The 12,863-nt window shown below is 36.8% G+C and overlaps 1 protein-coding gene across 1 annotated transcript; it reads left to right on the top strand.

Annotated features, from left to right (window-relative positions):
- The first annotated feature begins 3,472 nt into the window (after positions 1 to 3,472).
- Positions 3,473 to 4,378, top strand: LOC125592468 (pentatricopeptide repeat-containing protein At1g63130, mitochondrial-like). Its single transcript, XM_048767655.1, has one exon. The coding sequence runs from the start codon at positions 3,473 to 3,475 to the stop codon at positions 4,376 to 4,378; it is 906 nt and encodes a 301-aa protein (XP_048623612.1).
- The last annotated feature ends 8,485 nt before the right edge of the window (positions 4,379 to 12,863 follow it).

Genomic DNA, 12,863 nt, shown 5'->3' with positions numbered 1-12,863 from the left:
ATCTCATACGTTCCTTTCACATACCTCAGAATCCTCTTCAACAAACTGAAATCAGAATTACTCGGTTGATGCATCTTTTGGCAAATGTAGTTTACTGAAAACTGAAGACCCGGTCTTGTTAAAGTCAAGTTCTGCAATTTGCCTGCTAAACTTCGAAAGTATGACGGCTCCGCAAACAATTCATCATGACCTGTTAAGTTATCAAGCTTCAACGACAAGGGAGTTGACATTAGAGAACAATCTTGCATGCCAGCGTTGATGAGGAGATCTTGAGCATACTTTGACTGATTCATGAATAGACCATTATCACAATGATGCACTTGTATACCCAAGAAGTAGTGGAGTTCTCCCATGTCTTTTATCCGGAACACATAACCCAAACTCTCAAGCAGTGTGTTTACTAACTTATCATTGTTTCCCGTCAATATCATATCATCAACATATAAGAGAAGGTAGATGACCTTGCTACCTTGGTGATAGACAAACAAGGATGGATCAGGGAAGCTACACTCGAACCCAAACTCCAAAAGAAAATTACTGAACTTATCAAACCATGCTCTTGGCGCTTGTTTTAAGCCATATATGGCTTTTTTCAGTTTCCAGACATGATCTGGCCTTGTTGAATCGACAAACCGGGAGGTTGAGTCATATAAACAGTCTCCTTCAAGTCCCCATGTAAGAAGGCATTTTGTACATCTAGCTGTTTGATCTTCCACTTCTTAGTCACAGCTATATGTAAAACTGTTCTTATTGTTGCCGTTCTCACAACCGGGCTAAATGTCTCCAAAATATCAATACCCTCTTCTTGTTCATTTCCTCTTGCCACCAGTCTTGAGCTTAAGTAATGTCCCATATGCATTCAACTTCGTTTTGTGAATCCAACCACAGCTAACTGGATTCTGTCCTTCTTCTGATGGCACCAACTCAAAAGTTTATGTTTCGACCATGTTGTCAATCTCAACTTGTATAGCATTTGTCCATCCTGGATCTTGAAGAGCTCCTTTAATACTCTTTGGTTCAAGATAAACTGACTTGACTGCAACCATAGCATACCGTGGATTTGGTTTAACAATACCAGCACGAGCTCGAGTAGTCATAGAATGAGGTACCGGAGCGTCTTGATCATGCACCACATTACTTTGATGTGATTCGCCTGATCCAGAAGACTCACTGCCATGATCTTGATCAGATACCGGTGCAGGTTGTACTACTAGACTTTGAGGTTCCTGTAATGGATTATCAAGCACCACAAACTGAGCAGGGAGTTCTTCAACTTCTTCTTCGTGTGATGTGTTGATGTCTTGATCAGATACCCCTCTGCTTGGATGAAGATTCATTGTCTTCCAGGAGTTCAACAAGGCTGAGTCAGTAGGCCTGTGGTAAGCACTATACAAGTCTCCAAAAGGAAAGTGACTTTCATCAAACAGCACATGCCTTGAGATAAAGACCTTTCCCGTTGGTGGATACAAACACCGGTACCCTTTGTACTTCTCATTATACCCCAAAAACACACAAACCAACGATTTGGGATCAAACTTGCTCGACATATATGGTCGTAGATAAGGATAACATTTGCATCCAAAGACCCTTAGTGAAGTATATACTGGTTCCTTTCCATTTAGAACTTCAAACGGACTCTTTCTGTCTTCAAGAACAGAGGAAGGCAGCAAATTCCCAATGAAAGTAGCAGTGAAAAATGCTTCAACCCATAATTGTTGTGGGACTTTTCTGTCAAGCATCATCGTGATTCCAAGCTCCGTGATGTGTCTGTGCTTTCGCTCAGAGAGACCATTTTGCTGCGGTGTATGTGGACATGAAATCAGTTGTTTGATGCCGTGAGACTCAAGATGTGACAGAAACTGTTTGTTGATGAACTCACCTCCTCCATCACACTGAAACTGACCAATTCTGTGTTGATACTGATTCTCAGCCATGCTTTGAAACCGAACAAACACAGAAAAGAAATCCGACTTGAGCTTCAATGGATAGAACCAAGTAAATCTTGAGAAATTATCGATGAAAATAACATAATACTTGAATCCTTGTGAGGAAACCACAGGACTTGGCCCCCAAATCACAATGAATCCGTTCCAAAAGACGATGTGAAACATAGAAAGAGTCTAGAAAAGGTAGCTTAGAGCTTTTGCCTAAATGACAAGCATCACAACACAGACGTGAGCTTGTTTTATTCATAACTATGGCTGATTGTTGAGACAGTTGTTGAAGAACCTCCATGTGTGTATGACCCAGCCTCTTATGCCATACATGATCACTTGTAGCTTGCTGTCTTGTGGAATAGAAAGCTTGTTGTCTTGTGTTTTCTTCTTCATAGCTGTGAGTGCGGAATGATGTGAATCTGGAGACTGGTAATTCTGATCAAAACGATTATAACACCGAGCTGCTGAATGTCCATACCGGCCACAGATTTGGCAAGTAGGTCTTGTGTTTGAGTTAGCTCCAGATCCACCTGTAAACTGCTGCTGAAATCCTCTCCCACGAGTAGAGTATGATGAGTTGCCTCTGCCTCTGTATCCTCCTCTCTGATTGTAACCACCACGGCCTCTTGTATTGTATCCTCGACCCGCATGAAATGCCAAATGAGGACTCACTTCTGAAGGCTGATTGTAGACTTTGAGCTTGTCATCAAAAGTTATAAGCTTGAACACTGCATCTTCAAAGCTCAGTTGTGGAACAGAATCCATCGAATGCTCAATGACCATACAGATAGACTCATATTCCTTGCCTAAACCACTCAATGCACCATAGATCATTTCTTGTTCCGTTACATCACAACCGATAGAATCTAACTGATCACAAACTCCTTTGACATCTCCTAAGTACTCAGACATAGATTTTGAACCTTTTGTCATACCTTGAAGTTTCCTTTGCAGATCTAACTTCCGTGTAGCAGACACTCTGTTGTAGTTCTGACCAAGAGAGACCCAGACGTCCTGAGCCGAGTGTAAGCCGTAAACAGCACGCAAAGCTTCTTCTGACAAGGAACCAAACAACCACGCCATGACCAACTGATCTTTACGCATCCACTTCCCAAACTCAGGATTTGCTTCTTCAGTAACTGTATCGCCATTCCTGCTTGTGACTGTAGGGGAAGGTCGCGGAGTAGTCCCATTGATGAACCCTAACAAAGACTGGCTAGAGAGAAATGATTCGAACTGAGTCTTCCAGAGAAGATAGTTCGAAGATGAGAGCTTCAGAGTAACACATTGTGTGATACTTAAAGACGGAGTAGAAACGATTGCTGAAGGCTCTTCCATGGCTCTGATACCATGTGAATACCAACAAAGAAACACAATGAAGAAGAAAACACTTTGTTTTTATTACTCTTTTCTCCCCTTTCTTTCTCAGACTCTTCTTACATCATTATATACAACCCTTAGATCTTATCCCTATCTGCTAACGTCAACACACCATTGCACAGCTGTCTAAGCATGTGAATCTATTCGTTGTAACAATGCCGTTAGCTGGCTTGGTCGTAGAACGCTCACGCAGAAGCTGTGTGCTGACTGCCTTAACAGGACAAAGATTGCTTCTTGGGCTGGGGCTGAGCGTCAATCTTCTTCTCATCACTCGTTTGGGTTTTCGGAGAAGGCCCAATCTCAATACTGCCTTTATGTACAAGGAGATGATCCAAAGGTCTATAGCTCCTGATATTTTCACTTATAACTCACTGATCTATGGGTTTTGCATGCACAATCGAATAGACGAGGCCAAGGAGATGTTTGATTTGATGATTACCAAAGATTGTTACCCAGATGTAGTTACTTATAATACTCTCATTAATGGATTTTGCAAGTCTAAAAGAGTAGAAGACGGCATGGAACTCTTTCGTGAGATGTATCAAAGAGGATTGTTTGGTGGCACCATCACTTACACCACTCTTATCCAAGGGTTTTTTCAAGCTAGGGACTGTGAGAATGCTCAAGAAATTTTCAAACAAATGGTTTCTTGTGGTGTGCCTCCCAATATTTGGACCTGCAACATTTTGTTAGATGGGTTTTGTGATAACGGAAAGCTAGAGAAAGTGCTGGTCATATTCAATGATATGCAAAACAGTGGAATGGAACTTGGTATTATTACATATAATATAATCATTGGCAGGATGTGCAGGGCTGGCAAAGTGGAAGACGCGCGGGAATTATTCTGTAGCCTCAGCCTCAATGGAGTGAAGCCTGATGTCATAACATACACTATAATGATCTCAGGATTCGGTGTGAAACGCTTGAAGCAGGAAGCTGTTGCCTTGTTTAGGAAGATGAAGGAAGACGGGCCTCTCCCAGATGACCGTACCTATAATGCGCTAATCAGGGCACATCTGTGGGATGGTGACAAAGCAGCATCAGCAGAACTAAAGAAATGAGGAGTTTCGGGTTTTCTTCAGAGGCTTCGACCTTTGGCTTGGTCACTAATATGTTACATGATGGGAGATTGGACAAAAGCTTCCTCGACATGCTTTCTTAACCACTGAGAGAAGAATTGCGAGGCTAATTAATTTGACTGCTTCTATTCTTGTGAGCAACATCTCGGTTGCTGCTATGAAATCCACTTGTTGATGCAAGATCAGTGTTCAAATGAAGTAAGATAAGCTCTTATGATTTTTTTTATAGATTCCAAAGGATGTTGTTTTGAGTTTTTGTGTGTTTCATCATTTTTCTTTGTAACTTGGTTGATTTGACGTAACGTGGAAAATATTGCGGATATAAATATGATGATGCTAATGATGAGCTCTGAGCCAATAGGGTCAAGCAGGAGGGAAATAGGATTCCCAACTGTTATTCTGAATATTCAGGTTTAGGTTTGGTTTTTAACATCAAAGTGGGAGTTTGGGGATAGTCGTTGGCTACAGCCAATAATCACCCATACAAAGATGCTCATATGTATCACCAATTTTCTCAAGAATAATCATAATACTCAAAAAACTCTCGTAATTATTTTCTTGTTTCTGTTGTAGCCTAAGAAATCAGATGAAAGCTTATTTTCTCTTCGTAAAATCGGTTTAAGGAGTAGAACCGATTTGAGACTTGATGACATAGTTTTATTTTTATCCATTTTGATTTTGATCCGATCTGAAAATGGTTAACTACTTTTATAGGATAACTATGTTTATTAACCGCGCTACGCGCGGATTATGCTGCATAAATTTTTTGAAATTTGACATTAGTCTTCTATACAATATGTGTTTTTGTTAGCTTCTGAGTGGATTAATGTATAATATTTTGTTCTAAATGTAGAGGTGAATAATAATTTTATGTATTGTTTAGAAAATTAGTTATAGCAAAAATCAACACGATAATGAAACATATTTTCCGCTCTCTTTTTATATATGTTTGGATTAGTGCTTGTTATTAAGTTAATTCATTTTTACATTTGAAATTGTCTAAAAATTTCTGTTTAGTCATTTCATATGAAGAAATATATAAAAGTTACATGTGAGATATTTCAAGATTAAAACATCTTTTGTAATTTTCTCTCTCTATTTGTATGAATATGCTTTTGTATTTAGATTTTTGTGGTATATTTTTGTATAGTTTGTTTTCGCAGTAACATTTGAATGGACCTTTAAAATCAGAAATTTTCTATTTTGAAATTTAAATAACTAAACACCAGTTTAAAAAAAAATGATAATAGAAATATGTTTGCAAGTTTGACCAAAACATGTATGAATGTTTAGTCAGAGAAAACATGTATGAATGTAGTTTGAGTAAATTTTTCTAATAGAATTATTGATGTTGCTTGGGTGATTTGAATGGTATGTGACTACGATGTTGGCATGTATTTTTAATCATTCGTAAAAATATATTATAATATGCATAATATATCAAGAATCCTCAGAATATTTTTTAATTATATATATATATATATATTGATATTTTAATTTTGAATTTAGATGTTTGTAACAATATAATTAATAATTAGTTATAAAATTTTAATATTGAAGTATATATTAAAAATGTTTATTACTTGGTTCAAACTTATTTATGTATATATTGAAGTAACATAAAATTTGTGTATAAATTTATGTGTTTATTTCGTTTCTAGTTTCTCATTTTATAATATTTAATGAGTTTTCTTACTCTTCTTTGTAGATTGATATTCGATGTCATTTTTATTCATTTTATTTAATAATTTATTACTATTTCATAGTTATATTTTGTAATTTTCTGAATATTTTATATTTATTTAATTGCATCATCAAAGTTTAATTCAATTCTTTATACTGATTTAATAAATTTTTTATTTTAATTTTTGTTGATAATTTATCTAACATAAATATATTATATTTAACAGGTTAGAAATGCGTAAATTTAGAATTAGACATGAGTTTGAAAATTATGAACTGGTTAGGATTGGGAAAGCATTAGCATAAACAATGTATATGTTTTCTATTATCCAATCAATAATATTTGAATAAATTTTTTAAATAGTATTTAGATGATGCATATGCTCTCAAAATGCTTTTTATCCAATGTTTTCATATTAATATTTTGGTAGAGCATTTGCATTTAGCAATTCAAATAATTTAATATACTTCATTTATTTTATTTGATAATATCACAAAATTATATTTATATCCAAAACTAAATTTATATTTTCAAAAAGATTTAAAATAAAAGTGTTTTAAAAATATTTCACATTTAAAATATAATTAAAGATAATTCATTATTGTTAATTAAAAAATTAATTTATGTATATATTAGAAATATAATATATCTATATTATGAAATAAACAAATTATATATTATATACTAATTTTATACGTAATTTTATATATTAATCATCAACTACTCCACCAATCATTATTAATTGCATGTATAAGAACATACAATTTTTATAGTGTACTGCTATTGCTTTGTCACCAAATCAACTCTACTAATCATAGCCATTATCTTGGTCAAATAAATCAATTTTATTTACCAAATTTCTTATACAATTGTATTTGAATTGATCACATGTGAAAACAGAAATATGAGATCACAAACTTATAAAATAAGAATCTAAATAATGTAGAGAATAAACCATTATGTGGAAGTATTAAAGCAAAAAGAATGATAAAGGAAAGCACTCTTTTAATCATTCCCATAACAATTTTAAGAAAAAATAAAGAAAAAGAAATCAGCCATTTGTACTTATGCTACAAACTTCAACTTCTTAGTCACCGTTCTCATCATGAATTTGATTATACACAATAAAAATAAATATAAAAAGATCAACTACAAACAAACTCAAATAACAACCAATCATTAGAAGCCGAAAGAAGGAAGAACAAATTATAATTTCGTGATTGTTGGCACTAGTGAAGCAAACTAAGAAATACATATCTTATCTTATCAATGTAATCTAATAACAGTTTATAAGCAAAAATCCCCAAGAAAGAAAAACACGTGTTAAGTTCAACACTTCAAAATGCTTCTCTTGCCGTTCATTTCTTGCAGTGCTTTATCCTTTTAACCACCCTTAATATTCGTACTCCTTGTAAGTTTTTCTTCTTTCTCTTCTTTTTCTACATATATATCAATGTAGAAGGTGAAACTTATGAAACTGATCATTTTGCAGCATAACCTGAGTAGTATGCATCTATCATGGTAGCGTAGCCATCTTAGGAAAATAATGGTTTTGAAACTAAGAAACATGCAAAAAACTTGCTAACGGATGGCTTGAAACAGTTCTTATCAACAATCGCTTGTTTCAAGTACCGCTTAATTTGTGTGAAAAGAGTTTTGTCTATTATTCGGAATATGAGAGTTATACCATTAGCAAGATACATATAAATCTTTTTTTGCTAAAGATTTAAGATACATATTAATCTTGCTATTCATATCCTTTATGGGAGCTTGTAACAATAATAACCATAGAAAGACAAACAACTTATCAGAAACTATACCTACAGTATAAGTGTTAGAGTTCCGCTACTTAGGCTAATTACAAACTACGAACCTTATCAGCTGGTAGAGAAAATTCATTTATGATCAAGTAAACCTTCTTCTCCCAAACCATTTAGATTGGGGAAGCTTTGTAACAGAAAAGAAAACTTCTTTTGCTTCAACCTGCAAATGAAGCAATATGAGAAACCATGTAAAACGTTTAATTCACTAATGTACATACAAATGTCGCTAAAATTGTTTTGTTTGATAAGCATGTATCAGATGTTCAAATGAATCAAACCGGAATCCATGTAACCATAAAACAACCTTGGTGAATGACTTCCCTTTGTTAATCAAATAAAGAAGTTTTGTGATGAACTACCAAATTTTCATTTGGAAACATCTGGTAAGATGCCATATAAAGAAAGGGACAATAACAAAAAAAAAAACAAAGAAGACGTAATACATAGGATTTAGTGTTTACCTGCGAGCACCTTCTAGGATTTAGTTTCCACCCGCAGCGATAAAGGCTGGCTTCAAGTCGCCACGTTCATCTTCCCCGTTTTTGGCTGTGAAAATATCATGTCGTTAGAATCTGTAGTATATAGACAGTAGCATAAGCCTACTGATCCCAGTGGAGACAATCAAGTAAGACCACTGGAAAATACGGAGTTAGTTATTTAAACGCATACTGCTAAAAACAATTAATTAGCAATGAAGTGAATCATAAAGTATCTTCCAAATCTTCTGCACCAGCAATACTGTTTTTCATTCAATGAGGTGTGATTTAACCTATCCATAGAAACAAAAAGAATGTGAGGCACATAATCATAATCAGTTTAAAAAACATTTAAAGAGCTTAGACGACAACAAAACGTTAAAACAAGCACTGGCTTCTTCTTTTCTTCAGTGTAGAAAGTGAATACTCAAAGCCACAGTTAGCTGCAGGGAAAATAAATAAGACAAAATAACATATATACACCATTGAGAAAAGCAAAAAAGATTCATGGCACATATACGCGTCAACATACTAGGCAATGAAACGGATTTCTCCGCTTGTGACTCAGTAGAGTCCTCGATAGGTTCCAAAATGACAATTTTTTTCTTCTTCTTATTGGTTGGGTCAAATGGTGCAAGCTGAGGATGTGCAAACAATTAAAACCACAGAATCAGACAAACAAATTTAGAAAGACCAAATTTTAACTTGAGCGCTATCATAATATGAAAGGATCTCTTAGATAACAATTACTTCTTACTCATCCTTCACCTCCTTCATCTCATTATTTTCATCAGCCATTATTGCTACATAGAATTTTAGAAAGGAAATAAAATAAACATCAGAAACAAAAAAAAACTAAACTTTTTCAATCTCTTTTCTCAATTCCATCAAAGAGGAAATGATACCGTCGCTGATTGTAAATAAAATCTCACCGAATGAGAGACAATGAAGAAGACGAAGATGGAGGAGTAGAAGCGAGGCTTTATGAATTAGGCTATTTAGGATTTATGGGTTGAACTGAATTAGCAAGAGGTACGGTAGGAGGTGAAATGAATCATTAAGAATGGATTAAGAACATAGGTAAATGATCGAGAGTGGCTCGTGATTAATTCAGAGAAGAAACAGTGATTTGTAGGGAGTGGAAGCGCAGCATTGTTAACGTCTAAGAAGATCAAGGTTGGAGAGGTGCGTTTTAGATGGGCCAGCGAAAAATTTTATGAGCCCACAGGAACGGCATGTTTGAAGTCTGGTCGGCAAAAGCTTATATGACTTGGCACAAAAATGCTCTCTGATTGTTTGAATTTAGGGAGAATTAGAAGATTGGGCAACTTTTAAGTTTGAATTAGAAATTTGGGCAAGCCCATGTTTTAATTAGGTTGTTGGGCAACCTAGTAGGAGAGAGAAGAAAAAGTGGACAGTTTTAACCTTTTTGCCCAACAATCTTGAGCTGAAATTCGTGGGACCAGGCTGTCTTTTGCCTAGAAAAACTTGCCTCAGGAATACCGACACACGCGCGCCGGATGTGCGTGTAAGAGACGAATTGAATATTATATTATTTTAATTTCAGAAGGAAACATGGTATTGGGTTTCGTTTTTGGGCTATTTGACCCCAAAACTTGAAGGCCTTATATGTGATGATTTCTCGCGGGAAACAACGGCTCCAAGGTGGACGAATGGCCATTAATGACTGGTGACTTTGGAAAACATGTGTTTTACTTTAATTTATTAATTAAAAACAGGGCAACTATTAATTATTTAATACAAAAACGTACGAACCCTATCTCTTTGCCTGTCTCCTTGTTGAGGAGTAAAAAAGGCTACCGAACAAGGGAACTTGAGGCAGCGAATTTTACACACAGAGGCATGAGCTGCATCCGATATGGTGAGGGAGGAAAGGGTATGGCGGATGGTGGGTGTTCTGTATCTAGCATCGAAGGTAAATCATATATAAGCCGTACACCATTGCATTTATGACATTATAGTTATTGCTGAAATCATTTATTACAGATTTGAGGGTGTTCGGAATTCAGGTGTTTTTTTGTGCGAAACTATATTTATTGCTTCTGATTAGCACATTGAATTTTTAAATAAATTTATGTTTTATTTTTCGTAGGTGTTCACGATTCATACATCGTTGTAATCTCTGGACGGTGGATTATGTACGACACTGGTGACTGGGATTTTAAACTTGATAGCGACCGTATGGGGAGGGCTGTCTATGCGAAGTTGATAACTTCTGTTGAAGACTTGAAGCGGGCCATTATTGAGTCATACGGTCTAGTTGGAATGTCTGTTGCCGTTGAGATGTCATATTGGCTTGGTGAACACGGATCTTGTGCTGTTGGTGAAAGAGAAGCTCCTGTTCAAATTTCCAACGATAAGGATTTCGACTTGTTTACTTCGGCACGTAAGGTGGACAAGTACATCAACGTATTTGTCACATTCAAAGAGGAAATAGATGGGAAAATCCATTTTCTGAGGCCAATGGGGAATCTTTTGAAGTCCAAAGAAGTTGCCAGCAGCAACGAAATGCAAGTTGGGAGTACGTCTGCTGATGTGCACACCCGGAATGAAGTTAATGACGGTGAGACCGATTTGACCGAAGATGAAATAATTCTGATGGGAGTTGTGGAAATTGAAGCAGTTTATGCCTCAAATGGTTTTGGGATGCGTGAAGTGGATGGAACTGCATGTGAAGTTCAGAATAAAGTGGAGACGACTGAAGATGCTGCGTTAGGGGAAGGCGAAGATGATGACGATGAGGATTATGATTACAATTTATGGCATGATTTTGTTGGACGAAATTGCGAATGGGACGATGATAAGGATGAGGATGGAGGGGTAGGTGGTGGTGGTCGAACGAACGTAACATATGGAGGTGTATGTGGTGAGGTGGTGACTAAAACGAGGAGTGGACGAACTAATCCTTCTTCAAACAAAGGCAGTGGTTCATCTACAAACAAACAGCGTACCGCAAACCCACCATCAACTTTTGAAGATTACGTAGATGAGGGTAGAGATTACATAGGCTCATCTAGGATTTCGATGGAGAATATTGAAGAAGCAAGTAACAATTTAGGTGTCAAGTCAAGTGATCAAGTGGCTGACACTGAGAATCATTCAGATCCAAATCAAGAAGAGGACCTAAGTTTGGACAACAGCTCCCAAATGTTGGTTCTCCAGACTCCTCCAAAGCCGTTCAACATGCATACTCGGGAAGTTGACGACAGTGATGATTTCGTTGGGCAGTTCCCTCAATGTGTTTCGTCTAGACCGACACATGATACATCTGATGGAGAAGACGAGGATGACGACTTTGTCGAACCGGTACCTATGTGTGTTTTGGTTGGTCAGACACATGAAACTCCGGTTGGAGAAGACGAGGATGACGACTTTGTCAAACCGGTACCCCAGTGTGTTTCGGGTGGTCAGACACATGAAACCCTGGTTGGAGAAGACGAGGATGACGACTTTATCGAACCGGTACCTCAGTCTCGAAGCCATGAGGAAGACACAAGAAGACGTCGTGAAAAGGATAAGGCTGATGACGAATCACTCATGAAATCCGTTAGAGCCGTTGAGCTATATGGATTTGAGGATGTAGAAGCTTCGTCTAACAACGAAGCAGTTAACGATTATACCGTCGATGATATTGACTTCACTCTAGCAGATGCTGATATGTACACTGGGAAGCTATTCAGTAGCAAGCAAGAATTCAAAATCAGTTTGCACATTTATGCCTTAAAGCAGGTGTTCAGGTTCAAGTTCCACAAACATGCGTTTAACTACGTCGCAGCGAAATGCATTGATAAAAACTGCAAATTTTATGTTATGGCTAAGCAATTGGGGGAATCTTCGACATATCAGGTGAGGAAGGCGCAACTGAAGCATGTCTGCACATCTGATGCTAAAGCGCAATATAAGAAACATGCGACGTCGAAAGTAATAGCTGCACTAATGAGATCGAAGTATGAAAGGCTCCAAGCTGGACCGCGCGCATCTGAATTACCCGAGATGCTCCGGAGTGAGTTCTTGTTTACGGCCACATATTGGAAATGTTGGAAAGCAAAAGAGTTAGCAACTGTGGCTGCACAAGGAACAGAAGAGAGCTCTTACAAGCTCCTGCCGAAATATTTTTATGTTGTAAAGTATGCAAATCCTGGGTCCATTACTAATATCAAAACTGAAAAAGATGATAAGGGTCAGACAAGGTTTAAGTACGCGTTCATGGCGCTGAAAGCTTGCATTGACGGGTGGAAGCATCTACGGAAGGTTATTGTGGTGGATGGTACTCATATGTTTGGGAAGTACAAAGGGTGTTTACTAACTGCAAGTGGGCAAGATGCCAATTTTCAGGTATTCCCTATAGCGTTTGCTGTTGTAGACAATGAAACAAACGAGTCTTGGAGTTGGTTTTTTGAGAAGCTGACAGAGATCGTAGAAGATGGCTCCGATTTATCTATTGTGTCTGATAGAGCAAATCA

This window comes from Brassica napus, chromosome C9 (assembly GCF_020379485.1).
Source record: "Brassica napus cultivar Da-Ae chromosome C9, Da-Ae, whole genome shotgun sequence".
NCBI classification, from domain to species: Eukaryota; Viridiplantae; Streptophyta; class Magnoliopsida; order Brassicales; family Brassicaceae; genus Brassica; species Brassica napus.
This window is presented reverse-complemented; position numbering and strand designations above follow the sequence as displayed.

What these genes read in the sequence shown, in the direction of transcription:
- LOC125592468 (XM_048767655.1), top strand. Translation starts at nt 3,473, where the DNA reads ATGCCGTTAGCTGGCTTGGTCGTAGAACGCTCACGCAGAAGCTGTGTG.